At 42.7% G+C, this 17,322-nt stretch overlaps 2 protein-coding genes across 3 annotated transcripts in view; one reads left to right on the plus strand and one right to left on the minus strand.

The window, feature by feature from the left end:
- The first annotated feature begins 1,049 nt into the window (after positions 1 to 1,049).
- Positions 1,050 to 6,245, plus strand: tpi1a (triosephosphate isomerase 1a). 2 transcript variants are annotated; one of them, XM_079523349.1, is made up of 7 exons: positions 1,050 to 1,313; positions 2,628 to 2,741; positions 3,490 to 3,589; positions 3,691 to 3,808; positions 4,446 to 4,531; positions 4,812 to 4,899; positions 5,093 to 6,245. In XM_079523349.1, the coding sequence occupies exons 3-7, from the start codon at positions 3,497 to 3,499 to the stop codon at positions 5,209 to 5,211; spliced, it is 504 nt and encodes a 167-aa protein (XP_079379475.1). In that variant the 5' UTR covers positions 1,050 to 1,313; positions 2,628 to 2,741; positions 3,490 to 3,496; the 3' UTR covers positions 5,212 to 6,245. The 2 variants fall into 2 exon arrangements, with proteins under 2 accessions (XP_079379475.1, XP_079379474.1); XM_079523348.1 differs by having other exon boundaries at positions 1,055 to 1,313; positions 2,628 to 2,751.
- Positions 6,246 to 7,716: 1,471 nt separating this feature from the next.
- Positions 7,717 to 17,322, minus strand: part of LOC306938993 (gamma-enolase) — a 24,022-nt gene continuing 14,416 nt past the window's right edge. The window contains exons 7-13 of the mRNA XM_079523419.1: positions 16,896 to 16,987; positions 16,410 to 16,540; positions 13,900 to 14,097; positions 13,251 to 13,452; positions 11,114 to 11,222; positions 10,819 to 10,877; positions 7,717 to 8,757 (exon numbers count right to left, since the gene is read on the minus strand). Of these exons, the coding sequence (XP_079379545.1) occupies positions 8,688 to 8,757; positions 10,819 to 10,877; positions 11,114 to 11,222; positions 13,251 to 13,452; positions 13,900 to 14,097; positions 16,410 to 16,540; positions 16,896 to 16,987 (861 nt within the window). The 3' untranslated portion in view covers positions 7,717 to 8,687. The remainder of the gene's footprint in view (positions 8,758 to 10,818; positions 10,878 to 11,113; positions 11,223 to 13,250; positions 13,453 to 13,899; positions 14,098 to 16,409; positions 16,541 to 16,895; positions 16,988 to 17,322) is intronic.

Genomic DNA, 17,322 nt, shown 5'->3' on the forward strand with positions numbered 1-17,322 from the left:
GACTTAGCTGCGCGTTCATGTGAAGTCTGTGAGGGCTTGAGGGATGTCCCATTTGAAATCGGTAAATCAGTGAGGGCTCAGCCCCGCCCCTTTATGTGCCCTTTGCCAAAGTCAGCATCGATGCTGACTTTGGCAAAGAAATTACCCACAGTTCATAGCGTTACCAGGGGAATGAGGGGGATCCTCCGAACGTCAATCATTTAAGTATGCAAATTAGTTATGTATCGCGGTTAGAATGTCAACAAACACAATAGTACTTTCTCACTGTTCTCAAAGGGAGACGGAATGGAAGGATAGGCTATAACAATAATAATAATAAGATGATGAGAAATGACTAATGAGCAAAGTAAAAGAATATGGAAATGCAATTTATAATGAATATTATTATATATGAATATTACAACCCCTATCACACAGGAAAGTGTATTTATGAAACTAATAATAAAACGATCAGCTTAAATACTAAAATAGACGTGATAGACATGTATAAATAGGCCAAGCATGTAAAAAGCAAAGCAAAGTTACTATATTTACCCAGGGTATCTGGGCTAAGCTCAAGAACTTGTTTCCAGCCAGGCCCTGCTCATAGAACATTTCATGGTAGTGGTTCAATGCCTTGCTCAAGGGAACTTCAGCGGTGGTAATTTTAATGTGTCGGACCGCTGATTCGAACTGGCAACCTTCCGGTATCAAGACCGCTCCGCAATCCGTTCGGCCACCGCTGCCACATCATAGGTACTGGCTGTGAATAGGGACAGTTTTTATAATGCAAAGTGTCATGAATGGCGGACTCATCTTCAAAGTGCTGTCCCATTCCTTTCACAACAATTTGGAGCCCTTGCAGCCTCTCACCCTCAAGCACTTACAGCTGACGTCACTAAAGTCAATGAGGGTTCAGGGCTCAGGGCTTGAGGGAGGCAATTGGGATTGGGCCCTTAGGAGAGAGTGTCATCCCAGGCCGCCAATGAACAGCTAGGGGGCGGGCCGAAAACAGCTGATCTACAAGCACACGACGCCTCGCGCTGCGACCTTTTTACGGTCTATGGCTGCGACGCGTTGTGAGCTTTTAGATCTGCTATTCTTGGCACAAGGCACCGTCGTACGGCGCAGAGTTGCGCGCATCATCCAGAGAGAAGCAAATTGCAACAGCACCTGTCGGGCCTCTGTCTGTCGATATTTACCAGCAACAAACAAACCAAACATGTCGTCCAGAAAGTTCTTCGTCGGAGGAAACTGGAAGATGAACGGCAATAAGGAGAGCCTTGAAGAACTCATGACGACTCTCAACACCGCCAGCTTGAACGACGAAACCGGTAAACGTCTTTCTTTCGTCTCAGTCCAAAACTATCGAACCACGCACCGTTAAAGCCCTGGATCTGAATGTGTTTTCAACAGATTATGTTTAGGAGACGGAGAGGTAGCCCGGGTAGGGGATGCTGTTGTGTGACATTGGGCGCTCCAGACCATCAGGGTTGTTGTTGCAACGACGACGACTTAATTCATAAAGGATTAAAGGACATTAACTTATTAATAGTCAGATATTTTGGTTAAGATAGTCTGCAGCTGCTTTTAATTAACAAATGTAAAACAGTACATTCTAATGTCTGGGAAGTGGGAAGGGCTCGGGTCTCTCTCTGCCCCCTCTAAAAATGCTTTATTGGCATGACTGTGCAAAAAAAATAAAATAAAAAAAAGTGTAATAATTCATAGACAAAGTTATTTCTCTGTCAAATTAAATATGCCATTTTCGCGTGACATGGCAAAACAGATTCCTTAATAGACAAAAGTTATCTGTCTCTGTCACTCTTATTATCTGAATGATATTAAAGTTACCAAACTAGACAAAAAGGACAACATTTCTCAATTGAGATGCAATGAAAACATTTGCAGACGTGAGACGTCACTAAACACAAGTTACTTAACTGGGCACCGCTTAAACTCATCATACACAGTTTTACAGTCTAAGGCTGACCTTAGAATAATGATTTAGGACACATGGCCTGCTGCATACCTGTTAAATCTCTTAACCACATGGACCCCACCCTATTCTGTGCTGAGGAGGGTGAACATTACGACAAATATATTTATTTTGGAGGTAAAAATGTTTTAAGTGGTTAAGCTGAGTGAGAGAGACTGAGTTATATGGGGCAAATTTTGCCTATTGTGTATGCTGGAGTGTCCTATACCTATTGCAAAGCATAAGCCACAGAAAGAGGCTTCCGTTCGGCTTTGAAGAGATGCATGGTTAGCCTAGGAATGATAGGAATCGTAATTTATACCCAAAAGTGCAATGTGGATTCATAGATGAATTTGAGGTAACATTTTTGTTTGCTTTTTTATTAGATTGACTAAAAAGTAGGCTATTACTGTAGTTTGATTGAAATTGAACTATTCGTTTATGCGTATGTACAGAAATTGTGATGTTTTTTTCTATTGGTGCTGATGCTGCACCATATCCCGCCCCATATCCCAGAGGACCACACATGAGCATCACTGCATTTTTATTCTCGCTGGTTGCTTTAAATGTAGGTGTGTCACTGCCGCAAGGGCCACTTTATATATTTAAAAAATCCTCAAATAAACTAAACCTCTCTCTCTCTCTCCCTCCCTCCCTGTGCATATCTCAGAGGTAGTGTGTGGCGCTCCATCCATATATCTGGACTTTGCCCGTTCAAACCTGGATGCTAGAATTGGTGTGGCAGCCCAGAACTGCTACAAAGTAGCTAAAGGAGCCTTCACTGGTGAGATATGGTACGGACACACAATACTGTATCTGGTAGCGAGTGGTTATCTTTTATCTCTTGTCTTTTGTTCTCAATCTGGCATGTGCACTCTTCATTTGAAGTGTTTGTGTGTGCCTCATCTTTTGTGGATTTACTAAAATATTAAGTTAATTTACATTGTTAGTATTGGGGATATGTGGAAATAATATAATTTGCAACATTCATATACTGTACTTAGAAGTTGTTTGTAGCTCAGTCCAGCATGCAGTCGAATATGCACTGCAGACTAACTGAAATGACGTGTGATGATGAGAAAATAATACTTTTCTGAAGTGCATTCCCACCAGAGCCTTCCCACAACTTCTCCTGGCTACTGCCTGTGTCATTGGAGAAAAAAAACACAAAAGGGGGGCTTCACTGGACTGCCATTGCTTACAGTACTGTTTTCATCTCTGCCTCGCTTTCTCACACACACACTCAGTGGTGGAAAGTACCTAAGTACTGTACTTAAGTACAGTTTTAGGGTATTTGTACTTTACTTGATTATTTCTGATTTATTTTACTTCTACTCCACTACATCTCAGAGGCAAATATTGTACTTTTACTCCACTACATTTATTTTTATTATTATTACAAAACATACAATAAGTGAAAATAGACGATCTACAAGCTTGTAGCTTGCAGTATTGATACTTTTACTTAAGTAAAACATTTGAGTACTTTTTCCGCCACTGCACACACCTCAACTACCCCAACCCTCTCCCAGCCCGGCCATGATAAAGGACTGTGGGGCAGACTGGGTGATCCTGGGACATTCAGAGCGTCGCCATGTCTTCGGGGAGAGCGACGAGTTGATTGGAGAGAAGGTAAGCCTCCCCATCAACCATCTACTTTTACTTAGTTTTTCTTGTTTTCACAACAAGTCTAGAACGGTTGCCTCATTGCCTGTTATGCGTTTTAAATTAAGGTGGCCCATGCCCTGGAGAGTGACCTGAGTGTGATCGCCTGCGTCGGAGAGAAACTGGAGGAAAGAGAGGCCGGCACCACAGACGAAGTAGTGTTCGCTCAGACACAGGTTATCGCTGGTACGGTGCATGATACTAGGCAACTTTAAAATGAATTGCAGTACTTCTATCAAACAACAGTATTTTAGGCATGGGCCATGGCTCAGTGGTCCAGGCACCTTGGCTGGCAATCCAGTCTGGCAGTGTGCCGCGGGTTCGACTCCCGATCCCGACGGCCTTTACTGCAACAGTATTTTAACCTGGTGCACGCTTCAGAAATAATTCCACTAAAAGGGAAAGACCAACAGACCTCATTTCAAGTCCTTTTAGGGTATTTTATTGTCGGGCACAGTTTTGGAGTGAGCCGCCTTCAGTGCATTTGATACACTGAGGAAGGCTACACCCAAAGACCGCCATTTGTTGCCTGTGCATGACAATAAAATATGCTAAAAGCACTTGGATGTGAGTGGTGGCTTTTGGTTTTACGTGGTACAAAGCAACATAACACAGTTAATGTTACCATTCACCAATACTGATGCAGCCACCTTAGATTTGGAAGCCGAGTCTCCTTCATGGGAAATCAAACATCAGTCAAAGGGAAAACCCATCTCTGGCCAAGGGAGAGATTATGCTGCTCGGGGGATCAGTCAAGTAGGGCTACTCTGCCACCTAGATGCTGGATTTGTTGTTATTTCTGTTCTGCTTTTTTATGTTGCAGAAAATGTGAAGGACTGGGGGATGGTGGTTCTGGCGTATGAGCCGGTCTGGGCCATCGGTACTGGAGTGACCGCTACACCTGAACAGGTATGTCATCATTCCATCACCTAATAGTGTGTAGGATATGCTTTAAAAAAAGGAAAAAGGCACGAAATGCTGCAGTGGTAGCAACAACTCCAAGTGATTGATTGGAGTGGCTGAACTGTGCATTGACCTTATATTCCTTTTGATTCAGTCTGTGGAGACCTGTGTTGTTTCCCCCCTTTTTATGCCATCATTTTCCTGTCTCAGTCTCTACTCTCCTTCTAAATAAAGCAAATATAAAAGTAATCAAGGTCATCAAGTAATTGTGTGTGTGTGTGACCAGGCTCAGGAGGTCCATGAGAAGTTGAGAGCCTGGCTGAGAACTAACGTCTCCGAGGAGGTAGCTGACACCTTACGCATAATCTACGGAGGTAAGTGATAAGAATAATTACTCTCAGCATCATTTAGATCAGGAAATCCACTATTCTCCTGACTTGGTCATGATCCACCTTTTACAATTAATTAAATCGACAGTTTCATGATGAACAGCGGAAAGAGTCTTTTAGAGCCCTTCTCTCGAGGCCGTGTTTATCCTATTTCTCCATCTTTCTTTCTCCCTGCCAGGTTCAGTGACTGGGGCCAACTGCAAGGAGCTGGCATCTCAGGAGGACGTGGATGGCTTCCTGGTGGGCGGAGCTTCTCTCAAACCCGAGTTTGTTGACATCATCAATGCCCGTGCATAGATCAAACTGACCAGACCCAGTGAAACTAACCAATCACGATGCTGCTCTTTAGAGATGTTCTTCAAGGTGTTGGTGGGTTGAGTGATCCACATAATACAGCTGCAGATTATGCTGGTTCACTATTGTACCTGTTAGTAGCTCATGTATTCACTTGGCATGGTAAATGTCAAAATTTTAAACAAAATAGTCCCGAGTAGAGAGACGGAATAAAAAGCATCAGTGTTCTAACTTATCAAGACCAGCGTTGTGAACCACTGGTCTACTTTAAGTGTTTTAGTGGTTTGATCACACTGTTGTTACTGTATGTTGTTTCTCAATAAGCTACAGCCTGTCTCACTGTCTACTGCACTAGTAGTAACGATAACCCAGTAGTTACTTGCATGATAAAAGCCTTACATAGAGTAAACTTGGGTCAATTTCCACTAGGTATTTGGTCAGTTTTGAGGAGTGGAGTTATTGTGAAATGGCCCAATAAATACAGGTGCAACAATCTACCACTATAGAGAGTATGCGCATGCTTAAAGTGAATGGCACATCGAGTGGCAAAGCAACAGGCAAAGTGAGTTTAACATTGTTTAATGTTGTTTAATGCAATCAGATAAGACTTTTCTGTGTGGATGTATGGGCTGTCAAGGCCAGAAAGTAGTTTTTTGCCACTCAGTAGGCGTTCCTGCATAACTTCCTGGTTTGATGATGATGTCACACGCATACCCTCTATACTAACGAATCGTAACGATATCGACCAACTACAATCTATCTTTTCTTTTAATACTTGACTACTGTGTGTTAATCACCAGGTTGTGTTTGATGCTGATATGTGCTCACTACTGTAAAAGGGACCAGTTTATTGTAAGAATGTTGCTGGGAAACCTTGGAAACATTTATGCACTTTGTTGAATATATTTAGGCACTTTTGGATGATTGCGTTCCTTCGTATCCCCCCTGGTTGATTCAACTGTCATTCAGGTTTCCCAGTGAATGGCTCTCCTGGAAGTCTGTGAATCACTTGAAGAATAAAGCGGACAAAGAAGGAATCTTGACTGTTGTTTTCGTTCTGAGTGAGCTTAGAGTTAAACAGTTGACTCAAAACTATAATGTTGTACCATTTTCGGTAATGGGTCACTTAAAGACGTTCTGATGAAATGTTGGCTGTTGTGGAATTTGAACATGTCATCTGTATTTGTTACAGGTCCCTGCCTACTGAATCAGGAATATGTATTATTCATATAAAGTTAAAGGAGTGCTGCAGTAGTCTGGTGGGGAAAAAATAGTATGTGTATTACAGGGTAGAGTAATTGTTAGAAATGTATTAGTGTTATTTAGACTAGGGATATCTTCAGCATTGACTCAACACAGTTCTTGAGAACTTGAACGGGCCATGCACACGATTTTGAACTTGGGTTTTGTAGTCCAACATGCAAAGGTGCACCTTCACAACAGACTCATCCTTCCTCAGTGAGTGGTGGAGCGCTGCAGGAGGTCCTCTAGCCCATTTCGGAACCCTCGGTTTAGTCTGTTACCTTTTCTGTATTTTGAACGGTACGCCGTCCAAAATACAGAAAAGGTAACCGAGAGTCCCGAAAGGGGCTAGAGGTCCTCATCCAGCATCAGACTATAACAAATGAAATGGGCTTACAATCAACCACAAACATGTACAGGCACAGACAGACATTATGCACCTGGACATTGCTATTTTGCACACCTGTACAATACAATTCTACTTAAGAGCTATAGAGTACAATTGTATAATTCCACATTTGCATTTTGTGTTATTTTATTTAAGTTATTTTAACATCTAGATCTTTCCACACACATGCTTTTAGAACTATTTTACAGTTTATATAACTGCACTTTTTAATCTTTAATTGGTATTCTATTGTACCTTTTACTATTGCTGCTGTAATGGTGATAGTTCCCTCAGAATTAATAACCTGTCTTCCTACCTAGTAGTAGTAGTAGTAGTAGTACCTACCAACCAGGTGGGTTCCCTACCACTGCATTAGGCCACCACTAGGTGGACTTCTATCAGTCAAGTCAAGATTCTAAGGACACAAAACACAAGACCAATCCATTGTGATTGAAACTGTAAAGTACCATCTCTTTTATTTAACATATTTTCACATTATTTTAGATGACAGGCTTTCATATTTTATATTTTTTAAATATATTTCCTTCTTTTTCAACACATTTATTGACATTCAGTGGGAACTGGGAACCAAAGGAAAGTAGGGATTGGGGTCAGGGATAACTTCAAGCATGACGGACCAGGTCATATCAGGAGAGAGAGAGGGACATCATCAACAAACAAAGAAACCACACTGAGAAGAAAAGTAAAGAAGAGGACAGGCGAAAAAGACATGGACAGAAGTGGAAAAGAGCAAGGTCGGGAAGGACAAGTGCAGTTTTGTGTTCAGGGTGAGTGAGCGCAAGAATGTGCAACGTGTGTGTGTGTGTGTGTGTGTGTGTGTGTGTGTGTGTGTGTGTCCAACTATATTTCAGTCAGTCCCTGAAAATGGCTCTTTTTATTTGGCCAGTCCAAACTGTTTCTTCTGTAAACTCTGTTCATTTAACAGTTAAAAATGCTGCCATCTCGTCTCCATTAGGCTATTCTACATCATGTCAGTGCATATCTGTCTGATATTTCATGTTCTAGAGATACAGTAGTAGCCGGTCCCAACCTTATTTTATTAATTTATATTACTGCAGGCTAGCTCACCTTGCTGCACCACCTCTGAGAGGAATTGGTATGGAAAATTCAAGTTTTGTTCCATTTTCAGCCATCAGATGGTGCAAGACCCAGGCCTGGCATGTGATAGTTGAAAGAGATGTGTGTGCATGTGTGACAATCTGCCTGTTCAGCTATAATAGCACACATTTATGATTATGAACCAATACACTGCATTGTCTGTTGCGGTACTAGTGGAGGATTAATAGAGGACTTTTTGTTTTTTAATGACTACCATTGTAGCTCTCTAGTCTTGAAATACTAGAACAACAGTGCATCTCTGGCTTTTGTTGTTTAGTTTTATTTATTTTTTATTTTTTTAATGTAGCTCCACTGCAGTTGTGTATGTGTTGTTTGTACCGTATGTGAGTGCGCGTGCGTGCGTACAGCATCTCCCTAGCTATGAATCCAGTGCATAATTTCTCTTTAGTCTTTTTGCTTCGGTTTTCTTTGTCCTATATATATATATGGTGCTGAATCTGCATGTGCAGTCTTGTCTTTGTACACGGTCAAGTCTTATGTCTAATGTATTATTGTTTATCATTCAAGGACACAAAATATAAGTAGGCCTACGTTTTTACCCATTTTTGTCCTGTTTTCTAGGCCCTCCGTCCGTCAGTCAGTTGGTGATTCATCCAGTCAGTTGTTTAGTACAGTAAGTGGTCACTGGTCAGTCAGTTTCATTCAGGTTTCAATCAATCATTCAGTCAGTCAGTGACTGTGGGTCAGTCTGTCTGGTTTGGTGGTAGTCTCACAGAGCACTGGGGTTCCTGAAGTTATGGCCTGCAAAGCGAGCTTGGTCACCCAACTCTTCCTCAATCCTAGAGAGAAACGAGAGGGAGAAAGTGAAGTAAAAATGGCAATGGCTACTCAAGTACTGTACTCATCATAAACAATAAACATCTGAGTGACGCATTTTTTTTATTTATTTTTTACTGCTTAAGCAATTTCAACCTGCCTTACCTATTTTGGGTATAGCATTACAGAATTTTGCCCCAAAGAATTTAAAAATGATTTCTCATCAAAAGTAGTGAATATAGCAGATCTACGAGATGCAATGTGTTTCCCTATTCATTTTAGTTGTTAATTAAACAGTATGCAAGAGAGAAAATGTAAATACTACATTTAGCTCCTGAAATATCTGATTGTTGTTGGTGTTTTGTAATCAAGACAATGCTTTTGAAGAGCAAAACAGTGACTACTGGGTTGAGATATTCGTTTATCACCATCCACAAGTCGCTAGATTTAAACATGAAACATCAAGAGAAAAGTGTATTATGATTATGAATTTATGATCTACTTATCACCTGTCCTTCTTAGAAAGGAAAGACATACTCCAGCTCCTCATCATAGTTAGAATATGTGTATTGTTGTTTCTGTGTAGGCGTTACCTCTGTTGAACCGTGATTTATTTTATGTTTGGTCCCAGCAACATTCTTTCTGCAGCCTTGGTGACAGATGGACTATTATCCAGCAGAACAGCAGGGAGTGGAGCACCTGGGTTTATTATTATTCATTATAAATAAATACATACACACATTATAAATACACACACACTCACACACCTTCCAGGTGCTTCACTCCCCACTGCTCTATATACTGCTCTGCTGGAAAACTGTCCATCTGTCCAAGGCCGCTATATATATATATATATATATATATTATTTTATTTCCTTAATATAATCCATCACCCTCCTTAAACCATCTATCTCTCTCCCTTATCTAGGGATATTTCTTTCTCTCCTTCCCTTCCCTCTCCTGTGAACTCCAATGGGATTAGTTTAGCTACTTGAGCAGCAAATCCAAGGTGCCCCCCCCCCCCCCCAAACACACGTCTGCTGACCGCACGGCTCACATGGGTGTCACTGGTTATGACATCAGTAGAGGGGGGCGTGTCTAAAGGCTCTAAGCTGCGTAGCTCTGAGACAGTTGACAGGTTGCTGACAGACTGTGTCCCTCTTCCTCAAGATGTTCTAGATAAACTATGAAGATGATGGATTATACGACAAATCTGCAAATTGTTATGACCAGTACATTGTTTGTTGTTATGATTATGTGACAATCAATCATATTGAGATAGCAACAGTAGATTATGTACATATACTGTAGATATAGATAGAAGTTTAGTTAAAATGTATTGAACCGTCCTCACAATTAGGAAGAGCAGTCAGTAAGCAGTACCTGCCTGGCTCAACTTCTAATGGCAGTGCCTTATCATCACTGACAGGAGTTCCTATCGTGCAGCATCTTTTCACTGACTGATAGGATCGACTCAATCAATTGATTGATTGATTATTTGCTCCATGTTGGAACTGAAAGTGGTTTCTTAATGCTTAAGGTTCCTCATGCTCAGACCGAGCTGGGCAAGACAGCCTTCTCTGTCACCCCATTCGACCCATATGAACTCCAAACTGAGCTCTATACCATCATTCGGTCAGTTCCAAGGAATGCTTCAAAACAGTTTTAACCGTGATTGCAAATATTGTACTTTTACTCCACTACAATTATTTCACAACTTTAGTTACTATTTACTTTCGAGATTTAAATTTTGATTAGAAAACGTCTTCACTCTTCAACCCTATAAACATTTCAGCCATTTGAAAATAGCAGATCTACAAGCTCACAATGTGTCGCAATGCAACACATTGTCAGCTTGTAGATTGTCTATTTTCAAAAGATTTTGTACACATTTTGAACTTGTGAAATGGGACATTCTGCAATATGACTACTTTTACTTTTAGTACTTTTAAGTACATTTTGATGCTGATACTTGTAATTCTACATTATGAATACGGGACTTCTACTTGCAACATTCTACATTGTAGTATTGATACTTTTTTCCACCAGTGTGTAAAAGAGAGAGATACTTTTCCAGCACTAACCTCACAAGTTGGTTGTACTTTGCCAGTCTCTCAGACCTACAGGGGGCGCCAGTCTTAATCTGAGAAAGGGAGGGAGAGAAGTAAAGAATGAATGATTGTGTGTGTGTGTGTGTGTGTGTGTGTGTGTGTGTGTGTGTGTGTGTGTGTGTGTGTGTGTGTGTGTGTGTGTGTGTGTGTGTGTGTGTGTGTGTGTGTGTGTGTGTGTGTGTGTGTGTGTGTGTGTGTGTGTGTGTGTGTGTGTGTGTGTGTGTGTGTGCGCGCTCGTGTGAGTGCGCTCGTGTGAGTGCACTCGCACCTGTCCAGTGCAAAGGCCCACTACAAGGTCAGCTATGAAGGTATCCTCTGTCTCTCCTGAACGATGGCTGACCATCACTCCCCAACCATTAGCCTGGGCTAGCTTACACCTAGAGAGAGAGAGAGAGAGAGAGAGTGTGAGACTGTTAAGGAGCTGTTGGCTGACCTACTTACACCTTGAGAGAGAGAGACACACACACATGCATGCTGATGATGACATCATATTTTTCTGTGCTTCGGGAAACACTCCTGTATTTTACACATCAAAAGATATAGCTAAATAAATCCATGTTCAAAATAGCTGATATATGAGCTCGCAACGTGTTGCAATGCAACGTGTTGTGAGCTTGTATCTGCTCTTTTTATTTGTTGGCTGACGCATTGTGTCATAATTTTGTCCAGTCCTTATGGTCCAGTTTGGTCCTGACATACACCGCCTCTGACTGGACCATGATTTATAGATGAATTACATGAGTGCTGCTGAGTGACACACTGACACTGACTGAAAGACACACACACACACACACACACACACACACACACACACACACACACACACACACACACACGCATGTGCACTTAAAAACTGCTTTGAAGTGCATGTTTTCACTCCCTTTGCTTGCTCTCTCTCTCTCTCTCTCTCTCTCTCTCTCTCTCTCTCTCTCTCTCTCTCTCTCTCTCTCTCCCCAAACTGTTGTAAACATATTATAGTCCGGTAGCCAACAGCAAGCTTCTTTTGTTTAAAGTGGGAAATTTGGTATATAGTTTTTTTTTTAATTTGCCTAAAATATTGTCTATACATTCATGAATCCACTTGCTGACCGGCTGTCAGTATTGAGCAATTTCTTTATAGGGGGATATATGTGACCATATCATTAACCTCCTATATATATATAAGACAATAATCAAAATGTCATTATGCTTTATGTAGCATGTGACATGTCAAACTAGGGGGTTTTCATGATTCTGAATTAATTCCAAGCAGTGTTCTTTTGTGGTATGGTCACATATAAACCCCTACAAAACAAATTGCTCAATACCGACAGCCGGTCAGCAAGTGGATTCATGAATGTATGTAGACAATATTTTAGGAAAATAAAAAAAAGATATATACCAAATTTCCCACTCCATACCCCAGGCTGCCAGACTATTACAGTACATGGATCACAATCACTGGGAATTGATACATCTGATTAGCAGACCATTTTACATTCTCTGTTGCTACCTTTTTATGTATTGCTATTATTGTGTGTGTGTGTGCGTGTGCGTGTGAGTGTGTGCGTGTGTGCGCGCGCAAGTACGTGCACATGCTGCCTGTACCTGGAGACCAACATGGTGACAGAGAGATGAGTGTCAGGGTGTGTGTGTGTGTGTGTCCTTGGGAGGATACATGTGTCCACATGTGTCCTTTATACAGTGTGATTGATAGCAGGTCAGCTATTCTCTATAGGTTGTAATGTACATACAGTACTAGGTGTCCTTGGTTAGAGCAGGTAACATACAGCCTTGCATAGAGGCATACTTCCTTAAAGGGGCTGTTCTCCTATAATCCATCTCAGCTGCATTTTGTTCTCCAAGAGGTTGTCACAGTCAACAATCTGTAGCTATAGCTGATTTGTTTTTAATTAGATTTGGTTGTAATGCTCAGATGGGTTTGTCAGAAAGTCTGGGTATGATTATGAACGATCTGACCCTGTGGTTACACTTGTAATTTGCCAATTCATATCCCATCGTGTCAGGAAATGTTGCTTGACAAAAATTATCAGAGCTGTTTTCCACTGGCATATCATTTATGGCATATATCCATATAGCTTCAAAATGATTTTCCCGTTCAAATAGCTGGGCAATACCGGCAATTATAAATGATTACGAACATAAATGGAAGATTCACAAACATCCCAAAATGTTGCTTGTAAAATGCCAGATATTTCTCTACATGAGCCACTTGCAGTGTAAAGTAGAGCTTTGTGATTATGAAGGCTAAAAGGCAAACAGAAATACAAATTGTAATTGTTCAAAAAACCCACAATTAAATCTTTAATCGCAATTATTTGTGTGCCAATTAATCGTCATCTTAAATTTGTAATGGTGACAGCTAGGTCTAGTGTAAAGTGAATAATAATAACACAAGGCCTTACGCCTGTATGGCTTCGGTGACAGAGCCTATCTGGTTGACTTTGAGGAGCAGACAGTTGCAGGCGCGCTCCTCCGCAGCCTTCTCTATCCTCTTGGGGTTGGTCACCGTCAGGTCGTCCCCGACCACCTGGATCCCCACCTGGGCCGTCAGGCGAGACCACGCTGCCCAGTCGTCCTGGTCGAACGGGTCCTCGATGGACACCACTGCAATGGACGGGAGTGAAGGAAAGAGGAAAGACAGAAAAGGACGTTTTAGTGACAGCCAGTGTTGTCTTTTGAATTACATTTCATCGTCATCTGAAATGTGTGCGTTAGTGTATTTTGGCAGGCTTTGATGGCGTCGTAATGTCTGATTTTACACTTGGTTGCATGCTGAAAATAGCTGATCTACAAGCTCACACCCGACCGCAACCAAACATAAAATGACTTGTCTTTTAGTTCTCTTCTCCACTACTCCGTCCATGACACGAAATTGTCAATATATTATTATTTAGTCATCATAGCTTAGTTTTTATTTAGTTTTCGTCAATGAAAAAAGGTAGTCAACGAACATTTTTCGTCATACTTTTAGTCGACGAAATCAACACTGGAGACAGATTGCAGATTTGTTGGTAGAGCAGTTTCCGCAGACTTTACATTGATTGTAATAACCTGGGTAGTTGTTGACAAAGCCCTGATAGATGTCAGCCAGCTCCTCTCCCGTGATGTGGCGCTCCGGGTCCGGCGGGGACTTGAAGTCCAGGTCATATTTCCCATCGCGGTAGAACTCTGAGGCGGCGACGTCCATCCCCACCACCACCTTCTCCGTGAAACCTGCCTTCTCTATGGCTGTCTGCAACAGCTCCAGAGCTGAGGGAGGATGGAGGGAGAGAGAGATGAGACATCAGGGGAAGTGAGCAGTGGTGGAAGTAAAAGTGTCACTACTGCAATGTAGAAATAATCAAAATGTAAAAGTCCGGAATTCAAATTTTACTATAGTAAAGTACTCATTATGCAGAATGTCCCGCATTTCACAAGTTTTCAAAAACGAATCATTGGAAAAGAGCAGATCTACAAGCTCGGCTATTTTCAAATGTCCGGAATTTATATAGGGCTGAAGTGGTTACTGTATGTTTTGTAATAATAATCAAAAATCTACAAAGTAACTAGAAGCTGAAGTTTTCAAATAATTGTATTGGAGTAAAAGTACAATATTCGTCTCTGAGATGTAGTGGAGTATGTACAGAAAATTGGAAATACTCCAGTAAAGCATACAACCCCCCCCCCCCCCCCCCCCCCTCAAAACTATACTTAAGTACAGTACTTGAGTACATGTACTTATAGTTACTTTACAGTTTACACCATTGGAAGTGAGCGATGTTCATGGGAGAGGATAACCAGAGATGAGAGGGAGAGAGAGACGGGTAATATGGTTAGCATTGAGGGATAGGGAGAACGTGCATCTATCCTCTTACCCTCACTGTTCTCCAGTAGGGTTGAACCTCTCCTTACCCTCACTGTTCTCCAGTAGGGTTGAACCTCTCCTTACCCTCACTGTTCTCCAGTAGGGTTGAACCTCTCCTTACCCTCACTGTTCTCCAGTAGGGTTGAACCTCTCCTTACCCTCACTGTTCTCCAGTAGGGTTGAACCTCTCCTTATACCCTCGCTGTTCTCCAGTAGGGTTGAACCTCTCCTTATACCCTCGCTGTTCTCCAGTAGGGTTGAACCTCTCCTTACCCTCACTGTTCTCCAGTAGGGTTGAACCTCTCCTTACCCTCACTGTTCTCCAGCAGGGTTGAACCTCTCCTTACCCTCACTGTTCTCCAGTAGGGTTGAACCTCCCCTTACCCTCACTGTTCTCCAGTAGGGTTGAACCTCCCCTTACCCTCGCTGTTCTCCAGTAGGGTTGAACCTCTCCTTACCCTCACTGTTCTCCAGTAGGGTTGAACCTCTCCTTACCCTCACTGTTCTCCAGTAGGGTTGAACCTCTCCTTAACCTCACTGTTCTCCAGTAGGGTTGAACCTCTCCTTACCCTCACTGTTCTCCAGTAGGGTTGAACCTCTCCTTACCCTCACTGTTCTCCAGTAGGGTTGAACCTCTCCTTACCCTCACTGATCTCCAGTAGGGTTGAACCTCCCCTTACCCTCGCTGTTCTCCAGTAGGGTTGAACCTCTCCTTACCCTCACTGTTCTCCAGTAAGGTTGAACCTCTCCTTACCCTCACTGTTCTCCAGTAGGGTTGAACCTCTCCTTACCCTCACTGTTCTCCAGTAGGGTTGAACCTCTCCTTACCCTCACTGTTCTCCAGTAGGGTTGAACCTCTCCTTACCCTCACTGTTCTCCAGCAGGGTTGAACCTCTCCTTATACCCTCACTGTTCTCCAGCAGGGTTGAACCTCCCCTTACCCTCACTGTTCTCCAGTAGGGTTGAACCTCTCCTTACCCTCACTGTTCTCCAGTAGGGTTGAACCTCTCCTTACCCTCACTGTTCTCCAGCAGGGTTGAACCTCTCCTTACCCTCACTGTTCTCCAGTAGGGTTGAACCTCTCCTTACCCTCACTGTTCTCCAGTAGGGTTGAACCTCTCCTTACCCTCACTGTTCTCCAGTAGGGTTGAACCTCTCCTACCCTCACTGTTCTCCAGTAGGGTTGAACCTCTCCTTACCCTCACTGTTCTCCAGCAGGGTTGAACCTCTCCTTACCCTCACTGATCTCCAGCAGGGTTGAACCTCTCCTTACTCTCACTGTTCTCCAGTAGGGTTGAACCTCTCCTTACCCTCACTGTTCTCCAGTAGGGTTGAACCTATCCTTACCCTCACTGTTCTCCAGTAGGGTTGAACCTCTCCTTACCCTCACTGTTCTCCAGTAGGGTTGAACCTCTCCTTACCCTCACTGTTCTCCAGTAGAGTTGAACCTCTCCTTACCCTCACTGTTCTCCAGTAGGGTTGAACCTCTCCTTACCCTCACTGTTCTCCAGTAGGGTTGAACCTCTCCTTACCCTCACTGTTCTCCAGTAGGGTTGAACCTCTCCTTACCCTCACTGTTCTCCAGTAGGGTTGAACCTCTCCTTACCCTCACTGTTCTCCAGTAGGGTTGAACCTCTCCTTACCCTCACTGTTCTCCGGTAGGGTTGAACCTCTCCTTACCCTCACTGTTCTCCAGTAGGGTTGAACCTCTCCTTACCCTCGCTGTTCTCCAGTATGTTGGGTGCGAAGCCTCCCTCGTCTCCCACGTTGGTGGCGTCCTGGCCATACTTCTCCTGTATCACCCCCTTTAGTGTGTGATACAGCTCTGAGCCTATCCTCAATGCCTCCCTGCAAGGGGGTGGTGAGGGAAGAAAGAAGAAAGAACACTCAGTCATTAACTTATTAATCATCAACCAGTTAACAGGGAATTCTTACCGTAATCATGTGTTTTATGACCTCGAGGTCATAAAACCTAAAACAAAAATAAATGAAAGTGAATGTCATGAAACCTTTAAAATGTTTTTCAAAATAGTAAAGAAGGCAAATAAGTTTAGGGATAAGGGGTAAGGGGTGTCGCAAGGTATAGCACCATATAGTGTACGTAGTTCTGACATTGTTGCAATTGCCTCTCTCCATTGGGGAGGGAGACAAGCTGACCCAGAATGTTGCTTTAATATACAGTGTAACATTTCAAAGCTCTTACTTGAAGGACTCCGCCCCGACAGGAAGTACCATGAACTCCTGCATGGCGAGCTTGTTGCCCGCATGGGAACCTCCGTTTATCACGTTAAACGCCTGGACGGTTGAGGACAGGGTATAGGAGAGGAGAGCAGGACAGAGGAGGGGAAAGGAGGAGGAAAGGGAGGAGGAGGAGGAAAGAAGTTAGGGAAGGAAAGGAGAGTAGATCGAGCAGTAGTAGACAAGAGAAAGTGTGAGAGGACAGTAAATGGTAAAATAGTGCATTTGCGCTTTACATATAGATTACATTCACCCATTCATACACAGATGGTGGTAGAAACCTGCATGCAAGGCACCAACCAGCACATCAGGAGCAATTAGGGGTTCAGAGTCTTGCTCAAGGACACTTCAACACTAACTCTGGGGGAGCCCGGGATCCCACCCCATTTTTT

Source organism: Electrona antarctica, assembly GCF_951216825.1.
Source record: "Electrona antarctica genome assembly, chromosome: 15".
In the NCBI taxonomy this organism is placed as follows: Eukaryota; Metazoa; Chordata; class Actinopteri; order Myctophiformes; family Myctophidae; genus Electrona; species Electrona antarctica.

Coding starts and splice junctions, on each gene's coding strand:
- tpi1a (XM_079523348.1), top strand. CDS start 1,202: ATGTCGTCCAGAAAGTTCTTCGTCGGAGGAAACTGGAAGATGAACGGC. Junction 1,314..2,627: donor CAGCTTGAACGACGAAACCG/GTAAACGTCTTT, acceptor TGCATATCTCAG/AGGTAGTGTGTGGCGCTCCA. Junction 4,900..5,092: donor CTTACGCATAATCTACGGAG/GTAAGTGATAAG, acceptor TCTCCCTGCCAG/GTTCAGTGACTGGGGCCAAC.